The 18,988-nt window shown below is 42.7% G+C and overlaps 1 protein-coding gene across 4 annotated transcripts in view; it reads left to right on the top strand.

The window, feature by feature from the left end:
* Window positions 1-18,988, top strand: part of AP3B2 (adaptor related protein complex 3 subunit beta 2) — a 124,568-nt gene that overhangs the window by 54,070 nt on the left and 51,510 nt on the right. For all 4 annotated transcript variants that reach the window (XM_069765750.1, XM_069765749.1, XM_069765748.1 and 1 more), the window contains exons 7-11: window positions 2,724-2,906; window positions 4,804-4,983; window positions 5,317-5,414; window positions 7,565-7,619; window positions 17,202-17,273. In XM_069765750.1, coding sequence (XP_069621851.1) covers window positions 2,724-2,906; window positions 4,804-4,983; window positions 5,317-5,414; window positions 7,565-7,619; window positions 17,202-17,273 — 588 coding nt within the window. The remainder of the gene's footprint in view (window positions 1-2,723; window positions 2,907-4,803; window positions 4,984-5,316; window positions 5,415-7,564; window positions 7,620-17,201; window positions 17,274-18,988) is intronic.

Raw genomic sequence — 18,988 nt, 5'->3', positions numbered from 1 at the left:
GATTAGGTAGATCACGGACTCTGCAAACGCGACATGGCGTCCAGTAATGAGTCCAGCAAATTTTACATTCAAAAAGTCATATGACGCTCCTTCCTTCTGAGCCCTGTCATGCGCCAAAACAGTGGATTTCCCCCACATATGGGGTATATGCATACTCAGGAGAAATTACACAACAAATTTTGTGGTCCATTTTCTCCTGTTACCCTTGTGAAAATAAAAAAGTTTGGGTCTAAATTAATTTTTTGTGTGAAAAAAAATAAATAATTTTTTCCTTCCACATTGCTTCAGTTCTTGGGAAGCAACTGCAGGGTTAATAAACTTCTTGAATGTGGTTTTGTGCACCTTGAGAATAACAGGTTTAAAATGGTGTCACTTTTGGGTATTTTCTGTCATATAGGCCCCTCAAAATCACTTCAAATATGATGAGATCCCTAAAAAAATGGTTTTGTAAAGTTTGTTGGAAAAGTGAGAAATCGCTGGTCAACTTTTAACCCTTATAACTTCCTAACAAAAAAAAATATGTTTCCAAAATTGTACTGATGTAAATAGTTATTAACTATTTGTATGACATAGCTCTCTGATTTAAGGGTATAAAAATTAAAAGTTTGAAAATGGCAATTTTGCCAAATTTGCGTTGTTTTCATAAATAAACACAAGTCATATTGAATACATTTTACCACTATCATGAAGTACAATATGTCACTAGAAACATTCTCAGAATCAGTGGGATCCGTTGAAGCGTTCCAGAGTTATTACCACATAAAGAGACAGTGGTCAGAATTGTAAAGTTTGGCTTGGTCATTAAAGTCAATATTGGCTCAGTCAATAAGGGGTAAGAAAGGCTCACAAGTTTGCAGTAGCGAAAAGCGAGTAAGGGGGCCATGTCACTATGCTTTCATCTTTAAAGTGGTTTTCCACTACTTGGACAACCCCTCCTCAATCATTAGGTTAATACCAAGTAAAATAATAACACCTATTGCTCACCTGCGTTCTGGCGCAGTTTCATCGATGTCAGCACTGGCTTTCCTGGGGCTCAAGTGACAATCCCTGCGGCAATCAGCGGCCACTTCGCTGCACCCTCCTTCGGACCTAACTAACATCCGGAGGAAGCGAGAGCTGCAGCTGCTCTCTCACTTCCTCTGGATGTCTGATTTGTCCGAAGGAGGGTGCAGCGATGCAGCTTCTGATTGCCGCAGGGATTGCTGGATATAACAATGTCACTTGAGCCCCAGGAAAGCCAGTGCCAACACCGCTGTAACAGCACCATCACCGGAGGCGAGTATAGGAGTTATTATTTTATAAAGGAGGAACATAGTGATTGAGAAGGGGTTGTCCAAGTAGTGGACAATACCTTTAAGGCCTTTACTGGTTATCCAAACAGTGGAGTACTTTGATAAAAATCATGGTTTTCTTAAAAGATGCAGACTTTTTCCGGTATCACCTTCAATCCGAAAAGGTCCAATTAGCTCATCTTTAGTAATACCAGCTCATAGCAGTACCCCACTTCTGCCATCTGAGTCAAAGCGGACGTCTGTACCTGTTACTGATTCAGCCACAGGCCTATAAAACCTTTGAAGAATCTGTCTTCAGATATTTCTTGGCCCAGCCGTGACATTTTCCCTTCTGTGCCTCATTCAGTGGTGGTCAGTTTTCGGCCTTCCTTACCTTAGCCATGTCTCTGAGCACTGATCACCTTGTACTTTTAGGCCTCCAGGGAGGTTGCAGCTCTGGAATATGACAATGACAGAACTTCCGGGTAATGACTTCCTGGTCATTTCACATTTGATCCTTCTCAAATCTTTGGCAGTTAATGTTTGTCTTATTTTTTGTGTCCTTGTTGATTATTTGCACCAAAACTTTTGATGGTTCTATAATCACCCCACAAAATCTAAGCAATTTGAAGAATGCTTCACCTCTCTGTAAGAGCTATAACAATTTTTTACTTTTCAGTCAGTTAAATCTCTTTTCTGGCCAATTTTGACTGAAGAAAACAAGCTGCCTAGTAATTCTTCACACCTTGATAAAGGGTGTTGTATCCTTAGGCCTCACCCTCCTCATTACACAAATACGCATCACTTGACCTGCTTCATCCAATAAGCATTCAAGTTTGTATTGCGTGGCATTGGAAAATCTGCATAAGGCCAGGGTCACACTAAATGTATGAAAAATCGGTCCAAGTCTCCCTGCTGAGAGTCGCACAAGTGATCTCCGTATGGTCATCCGTGTGTAATGCGTTTGCAATGCGATGATGCGACTTTCTCACACGTATGTATCCGTATGACATGCGTATGGCTTTACATTTCTCACTGATTTTCACCATTGAATTAAATTGCTAAATGGGCTGAAATTAGGAAAATGTGTGCGTATTTGTCGCAAGCTAGACGAATGGTCCGTGTGGTGTCCGAGATTTTCTCGCACCAATAGGCTTGCATTAGCGAGTCTCGGACAATATACGTGTACAATCGCAGCATGCTGCGATTTTACACGCACGTCGAATACACCTGAGAAAAAATACAGTGATGTGAGCTGCCCCGTAGATTAATACTGGTCCGAGTGTTATGCGTTGTTTTCTCGCATAGCACTCGCCTGTATTCTGCGGTAGTGTGACGCCAGCCTTAGAATGATGATGTGGTCAATATAGTCTTTTGCCTAATAGTTGTGCGTGTAAGTCTTGCAGAATATGGTATAACTAACTTTGCTAAGTATTTCATTGTTTTCCAAAGCTTGTTGCAGGAAGTGTAGTAATGGCTTTTGAAGAAGTGTGTCCTGAACGCATCGACCTGATACACAAGAATTATCGCAAGTTGTGTAACCTGCTGATTGATGTGGAGGAATGGGGCCAGGTAGTCATTATCAACATGCTGACACGTTATGCAAGGACCCAGTTTCTGAACCCCAACCAAAATGTAAGTTAGGCTGAACGATAGTTCTTGATGTATTTTATTTCTAGATGCATATTTAATATACAGTTGTGTTCAAAAGTTTACATACTCCTGCAAAATTTTTGCTTTCTTGGCCTTTTTTCCGAGAATATGAATGATAACACCAAAACTTTTTCTCCACTCATGGTTAGTGGTTGGGTGAAGCCATTTTTTGTCAACTACTGTGTTTTCTCTTTTTAAATCATAATGACAACCTAAAACATCCAAATGACCCTGATCAAAAGTTCACATACCCCATTTAATATCGTGTATTGCCCCCTCTAACATCAGTAACAGCTTGAAGTCTTTTTTGGTAGTTGTGGATGAGGTCCTTTATGTTCTCAGATGATAAGGCTGCCTACTCTTCTTGACTGATATTGAGGTCAGGAGACTGAGATGGCCACTCCAGAACCTTCACTTTGTTCTGCTCTAGCCAATGACTGGTCGACCTGGCCTTGTGTTTTGAATCGTTGTCATGTTGGAACGTCCAAGTACGTCCCATGCGCAGCTTCCGTGCTGATGAGTTCAAATTTGCCTCCAGTATTTGCTGATAATGTGCTGGCATTCATCTTTCCTTCAACTTTGTCCAAGTTTCCTGTGCCTTTGTAGCTCACACATCCCCAAAACATCTGCGATCCACCTCCGTGCTTTACAGTAGAATGGTGTTCCTTTTATCATAGGCCTTGCTGACCTCTCTCCAAATGTAACGTTTATGGTTATGGCCAAAAAGTTCAATTTTGGTCTCATCACTCTAAATTACCTTGTTCCAGAAGTTTTGAGGCTTCTTTCTGTGCTGTTTTGCGTATTGTAGGCGAGATACTTTGTGGCATTTGCGCAATAATGGTTTTCTTCTGGTGACTCGACCATGCAGCCCATTTTTCTTCAAGTGCCTCCTTATTGTGCATCTTGAAACAGCCACACCGCTAGTTTTCAGAGAGTCCTGTATTTCAGCTGATGTTATTTGTGAGTTTTTGTTTGCATCCCAAACAATTTAACTGGCAGGAGTAGATGACATAAAATTGGGTCACATGTTCAGAGTGTTTGGACCTGAGTGGTCAGAGTGTGAGGTCCTGTATGGCCTGTGTGTTGGAATGTCCTGGAGTGGACTGAATTCCTGGAAACACATGGTGAAGCCATGGACCTATGGCCTGTGTGTTGGAATGTCCTGGAGTGGACTGGATTCCTGGAAGCACATGGTGAGGACATGGACTGAAGGCCTGTGTGTTGTAAGTGCCTGAGACTGGACTTCCTGAATAGCACACGGAGAGGCCGTATCTGCAGAGTCTGGGACAGCTTCTGTGTTGGGGAAGCTACAGTTCCTTCTGCGAATCTGGACTATCTGAGGTGCCCTGGTCACAAGGACAGTGATCCCAGTAAGGCAGCTTTCCCCTGGGAACCAGTACTGACAGGAGTCAGTGTGTGGAGCTGGAGCTCCTGTAAGGTAACTCCAGATAAAGGGGGTTATGGTCAGAGAAGTATCTGCCATTGGAACAGACTGTCGGTGTTGTTATGTTCCAGGGATGTATATAATGAACTGCCGTGGTGTGGTTTATGATGCCTAAATAAACCAAATAGAGTGTTTTTGTGAGAAACCGTGCCTGAGTGCTTTAATCCCGTTGCCAAGCGAGTGTCCCCCAACACACTCAGGTAGCGCTATCTAACAGTTGTCATTATGATTTAAAAAGAGAAAACACAGTATTTTGACAATAAATGGCCTCACCCAACCACTAACCATGAGTGGAGAAAAAGTTTTGGTGTTATCATTCATATTCTTGGAAAAAAGGCCAAGAAAGCAAAAATTCTGCCTGGGTATGTAAACTTTTGAGCACAACTGTATGTCTTGCTTTATTGGTATTGCTGTTTCTCCCACTCTTGTTCTCAGGAATCTCTTCTAGAAGAAAACCCAGAGAAAGCTTTTTATGGCTCAGATGATGATGAAGGAAGCAAGGAGGAAAAGACAGAACCATCTTCTGTTATCAAGCGCAAGCCATATATTATGGACCCAGACCACCGTCTTCTTCTTCGCAATACCAAGCCCCTCTTGCAGAGTCGCAATGCTGCGGTAAAATAAAGCTACTTGCTTTCTGGGTATACAATACTGTCAGTGTCATATGTAGGACGTATTTGAACATACCTATTGGCCATTTGTCATTCACCTTGTTCATCACATGCAGAAAAGATAGCATAAAATATCATATTATTGTCATAAAATATCATAAAATGTGTATTATGATAGACTTATTATATGTACTATTAAAAAGATTGGCTTAATGACAGCAAATGTTTAATGGAAAGTCAAGAATTATATGCAAGAAGAAATTATTATTAATATACAGTGCCTATAAGAACTTATTTAGTGAGTGTTTTTTTTTTCTTTTTTTATAAATGTATACAGGTGGTTATGGCAGTGGCGCAATTGTACTTTCATCTGGCACCAAAAGCAGAAGTCGGTGTCATAGCAAAGGCCTTGGTTCGTTTGTTACGCAGTCACAGGTATTGAGAAAAATCATAAATATGTCCTCTATATAGTTAATTATGGGTTTATTGTGTAAGGAAGCAAAATAACACTCTCACTTTTGAGAGTCCTTAATGCTGTCCTTAAATACACATTGCCAAAGACGTACTGAAAAGGAAGTTTTATTGTGAGCCCCTATTGTGACAGTGATGATGATGTATGTAAAGCACTGTGGAAATTAATGGCGTTATATAAGTGAGTAAAATAAATAAAAAGAGTGTAGCATATAGATATACCGTATACAGTGGGGAAAAAAATATTTAGTCAGCGACCAATTGTGTAAGTTCACACACTTAAAAAGATGAGAGAGGAATGCAATTGACATCATAGGTAGACCACAACTATGAGAGCCAAAATGAGAAAACAAATCCAGAAAATCACATTGTCTGATATTGGTCACCTACAAACATGCAAGATTTCTGGCTATCACAGACCTGTAACTTTTTCTTTAAGAGGCTCCTCCGTCCTCCACTCATTACCTGTAGTAATGGCACCTGTTTGCACTTGTGATCAGTATAAAAGACAGCTATCAACAACCTCAAACAGTCACACTCCAAACTCCACTATGTGGAAGACCAAAGAGCTGTCGAATGACACCAGAAACAAAATTGTAGCCCTGCACCAGGCTGGAAAGACTGAATCTGCAATAGGCAAGCAGCTTGGTGTGATGAAATCAACTGTGGGAGCAATAATAAGAAAATAGAAGACATACAAGACCACTGAAAATCTCCTTCGATCTGGTGCTCTACGCAAGATCTCACCCCGCTATGAAAAAAATGATCACAAGAACGGTGAGCAAAAATCCCAGAACCAAATGGGGACCTAGTGAATGACCTGCATAGAGCTGGGACAACTGTAACAAAGGCTACCATCAGTAACACACTACACTGCCAGGGACTCAGATCCTGCAGTGCCAGATGTGTCCCCCTGCTTAAGCCAGTACATCTCCAGTCCCGTCTGAAGTGTGCTAGAGAGCATTTGGATTATTCAGAAGAGTATTGGGAGAATGTCATATGGTCTGATGAAACAAAAGTAGAACTGTTTGGTAGAAACAAAGCTCATCGTGTTTGGAGGAGACAGAGTGCTGAGTTGTATCCAAAGAACACCATACCTACTGTGAAGCATTGGGGTGGCAAAGGGACCAGGACAACTGATCTGTGTACATGAAAGAATGAATGGGGCCATGTATGGTGAGATTTTGAGTGCAAACCTCCTTCCATCAGCAAGTGCATTGAAGATGAAACGTGGCTGGGTCTTTCAGCATGATAATGATCCCAAGCACACCACCAGGGCAACGAAGGAGTGGCTTCATAAGAAGCACATGAAGATCCTGGAGTGGCCTAGCCAGTCTCCAGATCTCAACACCCATAGAAAACCTTTGAAGGGAGTTGAAAGTCCATGTTGCCCAGTGACAGGCCCAAAACATCACTGCTCTAGAGGAGATCTGCATGGAGAAACGGGCCAACATACCACCAATAGTGTGTGCCAACCTTGTGAAGACTTACAGAAAACATTTGACCACTGTCATTGCCAATAAAGGATATGTAACAAAATATTGAGATGAACTTTTGTTAATGACCAAATACTTATTTTCCACCATATTTAGCTAAATTAATCTTGCCAAATCAGACAAGGTGAGTTTCTGGATTTGTTTTCTCATTTTGACTCTCATAGTTGTGGTCTACCTATGATGTCAATTACAGATCTCGCTCATTTTTTTAAGTTGTAGAACTTTCACAAGTGTAAATCAGTGCATATAAATAGAGATCAGCTTATAGATACACACTATTGTGTCATCAGCAGGAAGGAATACAGCCTTTTACATAAATACACTAATACACATTTTGACAATAAATTGGCACACATAATAATGTAAATGTGAAGCCAGAGAAAATAACCTAAAAGATCACTTCTGCTTTACTCTGCTTTGAAAATAATATTTTCAAAATAAACTTTAATGCAAAAGTATAGGCAAGAAAAGCATGTCGTTTTCTTTTCTTTTACCTGTTTCTGTAAACAGTCACACTTTTCTTCACTAGATTTATTTTCAATCATCTGAGGTTCATTATCATTTCACTTTTCTTTTTGTTGTTCCTGCTCTTCTAACAATTATTCTCTCCCTTTCCAGTGAGGTGCAGTTTGTTGTGCTACAAAACGTAGCTACTATGTCAATCAAGAGGAGGGTAAGTAAAAAATGCTGTGATTTTTAAAATTAATTACGGTATATGTTGCTTTTTTTTAATACTTTTCATCACTTGTCAATGTACTTGGAAGAAACAGTCCCTTTTCAGGCTCTCAGCTGCCATAATAAAGCAGTTGAAGTGGGTAGAAGGGGGTAACAGGCTCTCTGTTGCCAGTCTAAGCATTGGCTCTTGATTATGTTGCAGGTGGGTAGATGAACTGATAGTAGCACTCTGCCTAACACCTCAGGTCAGTATTGACCACGTTATCCAAGGGATTATGATATTAAAATGTTAATATTGGAGATCAATCCTTTCGGTCCCTGATCATTGCACTTAGAACTAGGCTCGGAATTTGACAGTATATATTATTGTAACGTTCTTCTGAAGCTCTGCTGCAAAAAAAAGGTGTCACTTTGAAAAGGAGCTTTCACCAAATTTTTCATGTTAAACTCGACACAGGATGGAATTGTGGCTGCATAGCGCAGTTAAAATGTATTTATTATTTTTTAATTTTGCCTCTCCATTGCAGAGATATTAGCAATCACAGTATTTGTAACCTACTGAGTTAACTTTTTAACATCCAAGTGGGTGTTATCAAATAGTTTTCACTGGGGACCTGCACTTCTCACCCCTGTATGATGCTGACAAATCATAAGCAGGCAGCAACCCTCAAAGGAAGAAGAACACGCCCCCACCATAGCTTAGAGCAGGTTTCTCACTGTGTGAGTTGAAAGGATAACTCTCTGATCTTTTGGTCTAACATACTGCAGAATGGGGGAGAGGCAGTGCAGCTGAGTTTAGCTGTGTCAAATTGCAAATCCTTCTATCAACTGTCCTCCTCCCATAGCATTGTCACCTCTTTAAGAAATCAAACTTATGTCTGTTGTTGCCACCTTGTAAAAAAAAATGCTATTAACATGCCGATATGGGGATAATCTTCACCAACTTTAGTATTTCCGTTTTTGCATTTTCATTTTTTGCTCCTTTTCTTCCCAGAGTCATAACTTTTTTTATTTTTTCGTCTATATTGCCATGTGAGGGCTTGTTTTTTTGCGGGGCGAGCTGTACTTTTGAACAATACCATTGATTTTACCATATAGTGTACTCAAAAAAAGGAAAAAATTGCAGTGCGGTGAAATTGCAAAAAAAAAGTGCAATTCCATAATTATTTGAGTCTTTTTCTTCTACCATGTTCACTAAATGCTAAAACTGACCTGTCATTATGATTCTTCAGGTCATTACGAGTTCGTAGATACCAAACATGTCTAGGTTCTTTTTAATTTAAGTGGTAAAAGAAATCTAAAGTTTGTCTGGGGCCAGATGAAGGCTTATTTTTTGCGCCCCACGCCAACGTTTGTACAGATACTGTTTTGGGATAGATACAATGTTTTGATATTTTGTTGTTGCATTTTATTGCAATGTTGCAGCGAACAAAAAAACGTAATTCTGGTAGTTTTTTTTTTTTTACGCTGTTTACCGATTAGATTAATTCTTTTTACATTTTCATAGATCGGGCGTTTCTGAATGCAGTGATACTAAATATGTGTATTTTTAATTTTTTTTAATTGTTTTATTTTGAATGGGGCAAAAAGTAGGTGAATAGAACTTTTTATATTTTTTAAATTCTTTTAAAACTTTTTTTTTACTGTTTACAATCTTCTATAGTCTCTTTAGGAGACTCGAATCTGTGATTTTCTGATCGCTTGTGCTGCAGCCCTGCTATGTGTAGCAAAAATGCTCATTTGCAATGAGTGCTGGCTACAGGGCGGCACTCATAGCAGTTCACAACCACAGGGGTCTCCTGCAGACCACGGGTTGTCATGCCAACCCATTGGCGCCAGATGGTTATGTGACGCGAACACCAATGGGTGGAGCTAAGGACGCGCATCTGGTTTGCACAAGTTAAATGCCACTGTCAGAGATTGACAGCGGCATTTAACATGTTAACAGCTGCGGGTGGATAGCGATTCCACCCACGACTGTTAGGGGCACATAATAGCTGATCAGATTAGCTGTCACGTGCCTGAAAAGGTGCCGGCTCAAGACAGGAGCTTGCACCAAAGAGGGGGAGGCGACCTGTGACTCTCTCTCTCTCTCTCTCTCTATATATACAGGTCCTTCTCAAAAAATTAGCATATAGTGTTAAATTTCATTATTTACCATAATGTAATGATTACAATTAAACTTTCATATATTATAGATTCATTATCCACCAACTGAAATTTGTCAGGTCTTTTATTGTTTTAATACTGATGATTTTGGCATACAACTCCTGATAACCCAAAAAACCTGTCTCAATAAATTAGCATATCAAGAAAAGGTTCTCTAAACGACCTATTACCCTAATCTTCTGAATCAACTAATTAACTCTAAACACATGCAAAAGATACCTGAGGCTTTTATAAACTCCCTGCCTGGTTCATTACTCAAAACCCCCATCATGGGTAAGACTAGCGACCTGACAGATGTCAAGAAGGCCATCATTGACACCCTCAAGCAAGAGGGTAAGACCCAGAAAGAAATTTCTCAACAAATAGGCTGTTCCCAGAGTGCTGTATCAAGGCACCTCAATGGTAAGTCTGTTGGAAGGAAACAATGTGGCAGAAAACGCTGTACAACGAGAAGAGGAGACCGGACCCTGAGGAAGATTGTGGAGAAGGACCGATTCCAGACCTTGGGGAACCTGAGGAAGCAGTGGACTGAGTCTGGTGTGGAAACATCCAGAGCCACCGTGCACAGGCGTGTGCAGGAAATGGGCTACAGGTGCCGCATTCCCCAGGTAAAGCCACTTTTGAACCATAAACAGCGGCAGAGGCGCCTGACCTGGGCTACAGAGAAGCAGCACTGGACTGTTGCTAAGTGGTCCCAAGTACTTTTTTCTGATGAAAGCAAATTTTGCATGTCATTCGGAAATCAAGGTGCCAGAGTCTGGAGGAAGACTGGGGAGAAGGAAATGCCAAAATGCCTGAAGTCCAGTGTCAAGTACCCACAGTCAGTGATGGTGTGGGGTGCCATGTCAGCTGCTGGTGTTGGTCCACTGTGTTTCATCAAGGGCAGGGTCAATGCAGCTAGCTATCAGGAGATTTTGGAGCACTTCATGCTTCCATCGGCTGAAATGCTTTATGGAGATGAAGATTTCATTTTTCAGCACGACCTGGCACCTGCTCACAGTGCCAAAACCACTGGTAAATGGTTTACTGACCATGGTATTACTGTGCTCAATTGGCCTGCCAACTCTCCTGACCTGAACCCCATAGAGAATCTGTGGGATATTGTGAAGAGAAAGTTGAGAGACGCAAGACCCAACACTCTGGATGAGCTTAAGGCCGCTATTGAAGCATCCTGGGCCTCCATAACATCTCAGCAGTGTCACAGGCTGATTGCCTCCATGCCACGCCGCATTGAAGCAGTCATTTCTGCCAAAGGATTCCCGACCAAGTATTGAGTGCATAACTGAACATTATTATTTGATGGTTTTTTTGTTTGTTGTTAAAAAACACTTTTATTTGATTGGATGGGTGAAATATGCTAATTTATTGAGACAGGTTTTTTGGGTTATCAGGAGTTGTATGCCAAAATCATCAGTATTAAAACAATAAAAGACCTGACAAATTTCAGTTGGTGGATAATGAATCTATAATATATGAAAGTTTAATTGTAATCATTACATTATGGTAAATAATGAAATTTAACACTATATGCTAATTTTTTGAGAAGGACCTGTATATATATATACACAGTACAGACCAAAAGTTTGGACACACCTTCTCATTTAAAAATGTTTCTGTATTTTCATGACTATCAAAATTGTACATTCAAACTGAAGGCATCAGAACTATGAATTAACACATGTGGAATTATATACTTAACAAAAAAATGTGAAACAACTGAAAATATGTCTTATATTCTAGGTTCTTCAAAGTAGCCACCTTTTGCTTTGATGACTGCTTTGCACACTCTTGGCATTCTCTTGATGAGCTTCAAGAAGTAGTCACCGGGAATGGTTTTCACTTCACAGGTGTGCCCTGTCAGGTTTAATAAGTGGAATTTATTGCCTTATAAATGGGGTTGGGACCATCAGTTGTGTTGTGCAGAAGTCTGGTGGATACACAGCTGATAGTCTTACTGAATAGACTGTTAGAATTTGTATTATGGCAAGAAAAAAGCAGCTAAGTAAAGAAAAATGATTGGCCATCATTACTTTAAGAAATGAAGGTCAGTCAGTTCAAAAAATTGGGAAAACTTTGAAAGTGTCCCCAAGTGCAGTGGCAAAAACCATCAAGCGCTACAAAGAAACTGGCTCACATGAGGTCCGCCCCAGGAAAGGAAGACCAAGAGTCAACTCTGCTTCTGAGGATAAGTTTATCCGAGTCACAAGCCTCAGAATTCGCAAGCTAACAGAGCTCAGATTAGAGACCAGGTCAATGCCACACAGAGTTCTAGCAGCAGACACATCTCTACAACAACTGTTAAGAGGAGACTTTGTGCAGCAGGCCTTCATGGTAAAATAGCTGCTAGAAAACCACTGCTAAGGACAGGCAACAAGCAGAAGAGACTTGTTTGGGCTAAAGAACAGAAGGAATGGACATTAGACCAGTGGAAATCTGTGCTTTCGTCTGATGAGTCCAAATTTGAGATCTTTGGTTCCAACCACCGTGTCTTTGTGCGACGCAGAAAAGGTGAACGGATGGACTTTACATGCCTGGTTCCCACCGTGAAGCATGGAGGAGGAGGTGTGATGGTGTGGGGGTGCTTTGCTGGTGACACTGTTGGGGATGTATTCAAAATTGAAGGCATACTGAACTAGCATGGCTACCACAGCATCTTGCAGCGGCATGCTATTCCATCCGGTTTGCGTTTAGTTGGACCATCATTTATTTTTCAACAGGACAGTGACCCCAAACACACCTCCAGGCTGTGTAAGGGCTATTTGACCAAGAAGGAGAGTGAAGGGGTGCTACGCCAGATGACCTGGCCTCCACAGTCACCAGACCTGAACCCAATCGAGATGGTTTGGGATGAGCTGGCCCGCAGAATGAAGGCAAAAGGGCCAACAAGTGCTAAGCATCTCTGGGAACTCCTTCAAGATTGTTGGAAGAACATTCCCGGTGACTACCTCTTGAAGCTCATCAAGAGAATGCCAAGAGTGTGCAAAGCAGTCATCAAAGTAAAAGGTTGCTACTTTGAAGAACCTAGAATATAAGACATATTTTCAGTTGTTTCACACTTTTTTGTTAAGTATATACTTCCACATGTGTTAATTCATAGTTTTGATGCCTTCAGTGTGAATGTACAATTGTCATAGTCATGAAAACACAGAAAAATCTTTAAATGAGAAGGTGTGTCCAAACTTTTGGTCATATATATAAATATATATATAGTAGGGATTTGTACTCACTCAGCTGTTGTTGAGGTGGGCACATGAAGCGGAATCACTGAACTATCCAAGCAAGTTTATTCAAGAGGCATAAACTGCTCTGGTTAGAAAGAACAAATGAATAGCCTTTTCCGGCACAAAGTAACAAACAGGAAAAAAAAGGTACACAGTCCTTGTAGTACAGCGGGTCCGCCTGCACAAGTTACTGTCTTTTACAACACACACAATGAAGGTCTCCACACCTCTGGCCACAAACACTGAATGAGGCAATTGGCCTCCATCTTATTCACCAACACATGCCCCTGGGGTGGGATATGTGAGCGGTCATTCCCTCCCATCTCTTTTGAGAGGGGTCCTACTAGATCCATGGCTATGCAATCAAACCTCAATTATGGGCAACGGCACCAAGGGAATTTGAAAATGGGCCACTGGGGATGTCAGCTGGCAGGTCATGCAGAAATTCACAATATCGCGGTGACAACCCGGCCAGTAAAACCTCTGGAGGATCCGTTCCTGTGTTTTTTCTACGCCCAGGTGACCACCTAATACATGTTTGGGCCATGTCTAATACTCTGCGTCGGTATGCCCCTGGCACCAGTAAATGCTCAATTACCTCCCTTCTCAGCTTGGTGACGCGGTACAGCATCTCCCCATTCATGGCAAAATGTGGGTATTAAGTGCCCGACTCTTGAAAAACACCATTAAGTACTGTTACATTTTCAAAAGCCCCTTTTAGAGTTAAGTTCCTGAGTTGGGCGGTCCCAAAGTTTCCCCCGACACCTCCAGCTCAGGGACATTGACCTCAGTAGATGCTGCCCCATCCTTTTTTCCAACAAGCACACACAACGGAAACCTGTCATCTGCATTTGCTTGCAGGAGCGATCTTTTCCCCACAAGTCCCAAAACAACACAAAGTCCCGCCCTATTGTAATAGGGTGCAATAGGTTCTTGACCACGCTGACCTCATGGGACTCGGTGCCACCGCTTGTGTTTATGACCACCTGGGCTACAGGTTAGTCCGTCGCGTCACCATGGATACAGGGGACGCCCATCTTCTTTCCAGGAATCGGCCGATGGGGAATTGTGGACCTCACTAGGGTTACCAAACTTCCCGAGTCCAGCAAACCAGTCACTTGTACCCCGTTTACTGTCACGGGACATGCCTGCTGCCCCTCTCCTGTTTGGGGAACAGCACTGCAGACCGGATAGGCAAAATAAGAGCAGCGCAGTCCTGTGCTGCAGTTCATAAGCTCAGTGGTCATAGGACAACGGGCGGCTATATGACCTGGCCCGTGGCACCTCCAGCAAATAACAACACCCGTGGGGACCTTGGGCACCACCTCCCCCACCCCTTTTGACCTTGGATGCCCCACCCTTTGTTGGGACTCCACTCTCTCTTGGGACCCCCAGTATACAGTGGGCTGCCTTCCCAAGGAGTCTTCCATCCCCTGGTATCTCTCGACCAGTCCGACCAGTTCATCGGCATACCGTGAATCACCCTCGGCAACCCAAGTCTGTATGGGCCTCGGCAGGGAGTGCACAAACTGGTCCATCACCACCCGCTCTACCATGTGCAGGCATAGAGGACTCTGGCTGCAGCCACTTCTGGACCAGGTGCAACAGGTCGAACATTTTGGAGCGAGGCGGCTTGTCCCAGTGATACGCCCAGCAGTGAACCCGCTGTGCCTTGGTAGTCATTGTCACCCCCAAGCGAAAATCTCTGCTACTCTTTGGCGTCCTGCAAAGTCAAGTCATAGTACGCCATTCTGGGGTTCCCCTGTCAAGTATGACGCCAGTACCTCTGTTCACTGCTCTGGCGGAAGCTTCTCCCTCTCGGCGACCTTCTCAAAGAATGTCAAGAAGGCCTCATCGTCATCCCCAGGGGTCATTTTCTGCAACTAACGTCTTAGAGCCTTCCAGACGTGGGCATCATCAGGCGGACTTGGGGTTGGGGCGGGCTCATTCTGCACTGGATGGCGGTTGCCAGAAGTTGCATCTGCTGCCGTTGCTCCTGCTTGCTCTGCTGTATCTGCTGTAACAACAGCCTGTTGGTCTCTTGCTGCTGCTGCTGTAACTGGACCAAGTGTTTCAGCAGGTCCTCCATTTTGTCTGGCAATGCTTGCTGGCTTGCAACAGATTTAGTCCAGGACATGCGGTATCAGCAGTCACACTGTGTCTTGGGATTCGTGCCCGTGCTTCTAGCACCAATTGTAGTGACTCACTCACTCAGCTGTTGTTGAGGTAGGCACATGAAGCGGAATCATTAAAGTGTCCAAGCAGGTTTATTCAAAAGGAATAAACTGCTCTGGTTAGAAATAACAAATGAATAACAGGAAAAAAAAGGTACAAAGTCCTTGTAGTACACCGGGCCCACCCGCACAAGTCAATGTCTTTTACAATGCACACAATGGAGGTCGCCACATTTCCGGCCATAGACACTGAATGAGGCAATTGGCCTCCATTTTATTCACCAAACCACGACCCTGGGGTGGGATATGTGAGTGGTCATTACCAACCATCTCTTAAGACCGCTCGTAAAACCCGGCTCTGGAGCCATTCAAAACATTCCTCTCAGCGCTATATGTGCTGGAGCATACCTCCGATCTCATACATATATATATATTATAGGTTGTAAAGGGGTTAATAGCATTCTGAAGCAGCCCCACTATCGGGAGGAAATGACCTTTACTCCTCCTGGCAGCCTCAGACATTCAATCGTAGGAGTGGAACCGGTATGGGTTCAGTCACCGCTCAGTGCATAGTTAGTGGCGTCTGTTACTTGCCCCCTGGCACTGACTGACAGCCGGCTTTAATCCTTAGTGTGGGCACCGGGCGGCTTAAAAACGCTATTCACCTGTAGATTAAACCCATAGCTGCAGAGTTTTTTTACAGGTACCCTTTAACAATAAAAATTTGGTCAAAGGTCCTCTTTAAAAAAAATCAATTAAAGGGGTTATTCAACTTGGGGCCAATATTTTTTACTTATATGTATTTGAGGCTAAAAACTATTTTTGCAATTGGAGTTATTTGAAAATTAATTAACCTCAGAAAAAGACGGGTAAAAATGTTACAAACTCTCCGTTAGATCATCATAGCAGGCCGACAGATGGATTCTCAGTTAACTCATTATGCAGCCAGCAGTAAACATCATTGGTGAGGTTCTAGAAGGCATTTGCAAATGCTGCAAAAATATTCGTGAAAAATTTTAAGGAAAAATTATATTTTTAGCTTTAAATGCATGCATTACAGTAAAATAAATGCCCACAAAGGTTGACAACACCTTTAGTATCAATATCATTGATACACAATAAACATCAGAATTGGGGATGTCCCTTTAAAAACGGCATCAGGGGCTTATCTACAGCATTTTGTAATGCTGTAGATAAGCCCCCGATGTTACCTGAAAGAGGAGAAAAAGACGTTAGATTATACTCACCCAGGGCCGGTCCCGCTGCTGGTCCGGTCGGATGGGAGTCTCTGGTCCGCTGCGGCGCCTCCCATCTTCATTCCAAGACGTCCTCTTCTGATCTTCAGCCACGGCTCCGGCGCAGGCGTACTTTGTCTGCCCTGTTGAGGACAGAACAAAGTACTGCAGTGTGCAGGCGCCGGAAAGGTCAGAGAGGCCCGGCGCCTGAGCACTGCAGTACTTTGCTCTGCCCTCAACAGGGCAGACAAAGTACGCCGGAGCCTACAGTGTGCAGGCGCCGGAAAGGTCAGAGAGGCCCGGCGCCTGCGCACTGCAGTACTTTGCTCTGCCCTCAACAGGGCAGACAAAGTACGCCGGAGCCGTGGCTGAAGATCAGAAGAGGACGTCATTGTAAGGAGATGGGAGGTGCCGCAGCGGACCAGAGACACCCATCCGACCGGACCAGCAGCGGGACCGCCCCTGGGTGAGTATAATCTAACGTCTTTTTCTCCTCTTTCAGGTAACATCGGGGGGCTTATCTACAGCATTACAGAATGCTGTAGATAAGCCCCTGATGCCGGTGGGCTTACCTCACCCGCGATTTTCGGGGTGACAGGTTCCCTTTAAAACAAACCATTGTTTCAAGTATTTAAATAGCCATTATAAAAAGACTAGTAATAATTATGAGGTTAAAGGGTATGTCATGTGGCTATGCCAACAATGTACAATGGAAAAACTTCTTTGAACACGTTAGTTATGTTAATCCGTTGTTGTTTCTATCGTTGATCTTTTTTCTTAGGGAATGTTTGAGCCATACCTAAAAAGTTTCTACATCCGATCTACTGACCCTACTCAGATTAAGATTTTAAAGGTAACAAATCAGCTTTACTTTACTTTTCCCTGTGTTCTTTAAATACCTGCTACTAATTTATTCATTTCTCCCATAGTCACATCCCACTGTGCCTTCAGTCACAACTTTGATTGTAACTTCTACAGTAAGATAGGAAAGATTATATGCACCATGGAAGCTAGCAATGCAGTTCTCTTCTAAGAAATTGTATTCTCTAGGGAGCTGCAAAGTACATTTTAGGAATAAATGGCTTTACGTTTGTGGTAAAATATGCCTGGTTGCTAGGGAACCCCCACATGTACTTATGCTGGCTAACAGATGTAAATCATTCAGCTGTGGCAATAAGAACTAAATTTCCGAGCACTAAAATATACTCGGCGGACACCCGAGCGTGCTCGAGTAACGAGTATATTCGCTCATCACTAGTAATGAGTGCTCCCCGGTCCTCAGTATGGTCTTTGGAAGGAATAAGTCATGTTCCAGTCCAGTGTACTGACCACACATATATTTATACATATAAATGAGATCTCCTCTGAGGCGTCTTTTATCTAAGCTAAAAAAGCCCAACTTTTCCAACCTCTCCTCATATGAGTGGCCTTCCATCGATTATAATATTCTAGTTGCCCATCTTTGAACTGATTCTAACTTCTGAATATCCTATTTAAAATGTGGAGCCTAAAACTAGATCCCATATTCTACATGTGGCCCCACAAGTGATTTATAAAGGGGTAACAATATATTGATTGTGGGATTTTATCTCTCCTTCTATACATCCTAAAATCTTGTTTGCATTTGCAGCTGCGGCTTGACATTGAGTACTGCTGCTTCTTGTAACCAGAATACCCAAGTCCTTCTCCTGTTGTGTAGTCCTAGTATACTCCCATTTAAGGTACCGTCACACATAACGATTTCTTTAACGATATCGTTGCTTTTTGTGACGTAGCAACGATATCGTTAACGAAATCGTTATGTGTGACAGCGACCAACGATCAGGCCCCTGCTGGGAGATCGTTGGTCGCTGGGAATGATCAGGACCTTTTTTTTGGTCGCTGATCACCCGCTGTCATCGCTGAATCGGCGATATTTACCCTGGTTACCATTGTAAAAGTTAAAAAAAAAAAAACACTACATACTCACATTCCATTGTCTGTCACGTCCCCCGGCGTCAGCTTCCCGCACTGACTGTGTCAGCGCCAGCCGGCCGTAAAGCAGAGCAATGTGCTTTACGGCCGGCGCTCACAGTCAGTGCGGGAAGCTGACGGCAAGGGACGTGACAGGCACGGGAATGTGAGTATGTAGTGTTTTTTTTTTAAATTTACAATGGTAACCAGGGTAAATATCGGGTTATTAAGCGCGGCCCTGCGCTTAGTAACCCGATGTTTACCCTGGTTACCCGGGGACTTCGGCATCGTTGGTCGCTGGAGAGCTGTCTGTGTGACAGCTCTCCAGCGACCACACAACGACTTACCAACGATTAAGGCCAGGTCGTATCGCTAGTCATGATCGTTGGTAAATCGTTTAGTGTAACGGTACCTTTAATGTATATATAGAAATAGGATTACTCCATCATAGGTGCATTATTCTACATTTATCAACATTAAATCTCATTTGGCAAGTGTTTGCCCGTTCAGTCATCTTATCCAGATCGTTTTGTAATATTTTAATGTCAAGGTCAGATTTTAATATCCTACATAGTTTGGTGTCGTAGGGAAAGACTTACACTTTACTCTCAGTCC

This window comes from Ranitomeya imitator, chromosome 4 (genome assembly GCF_032444005.1).
Source record: "Ranitomeya imitator isolate aRanImi1 chromosome 4, aRanImi1.pri, whole genome shotgun sequence".
NCBI lineage: Eukaryota > Metazoa > Chordata > Amphibia > Anura > Dendrobatidae > Ranitomeya > Ranitomeya imitator.
The sequence above is the reverse complement of the archived record's forward strand: the minus strand, read 5'-3'. Positions and strand labels throughout refer to the sequence as shown.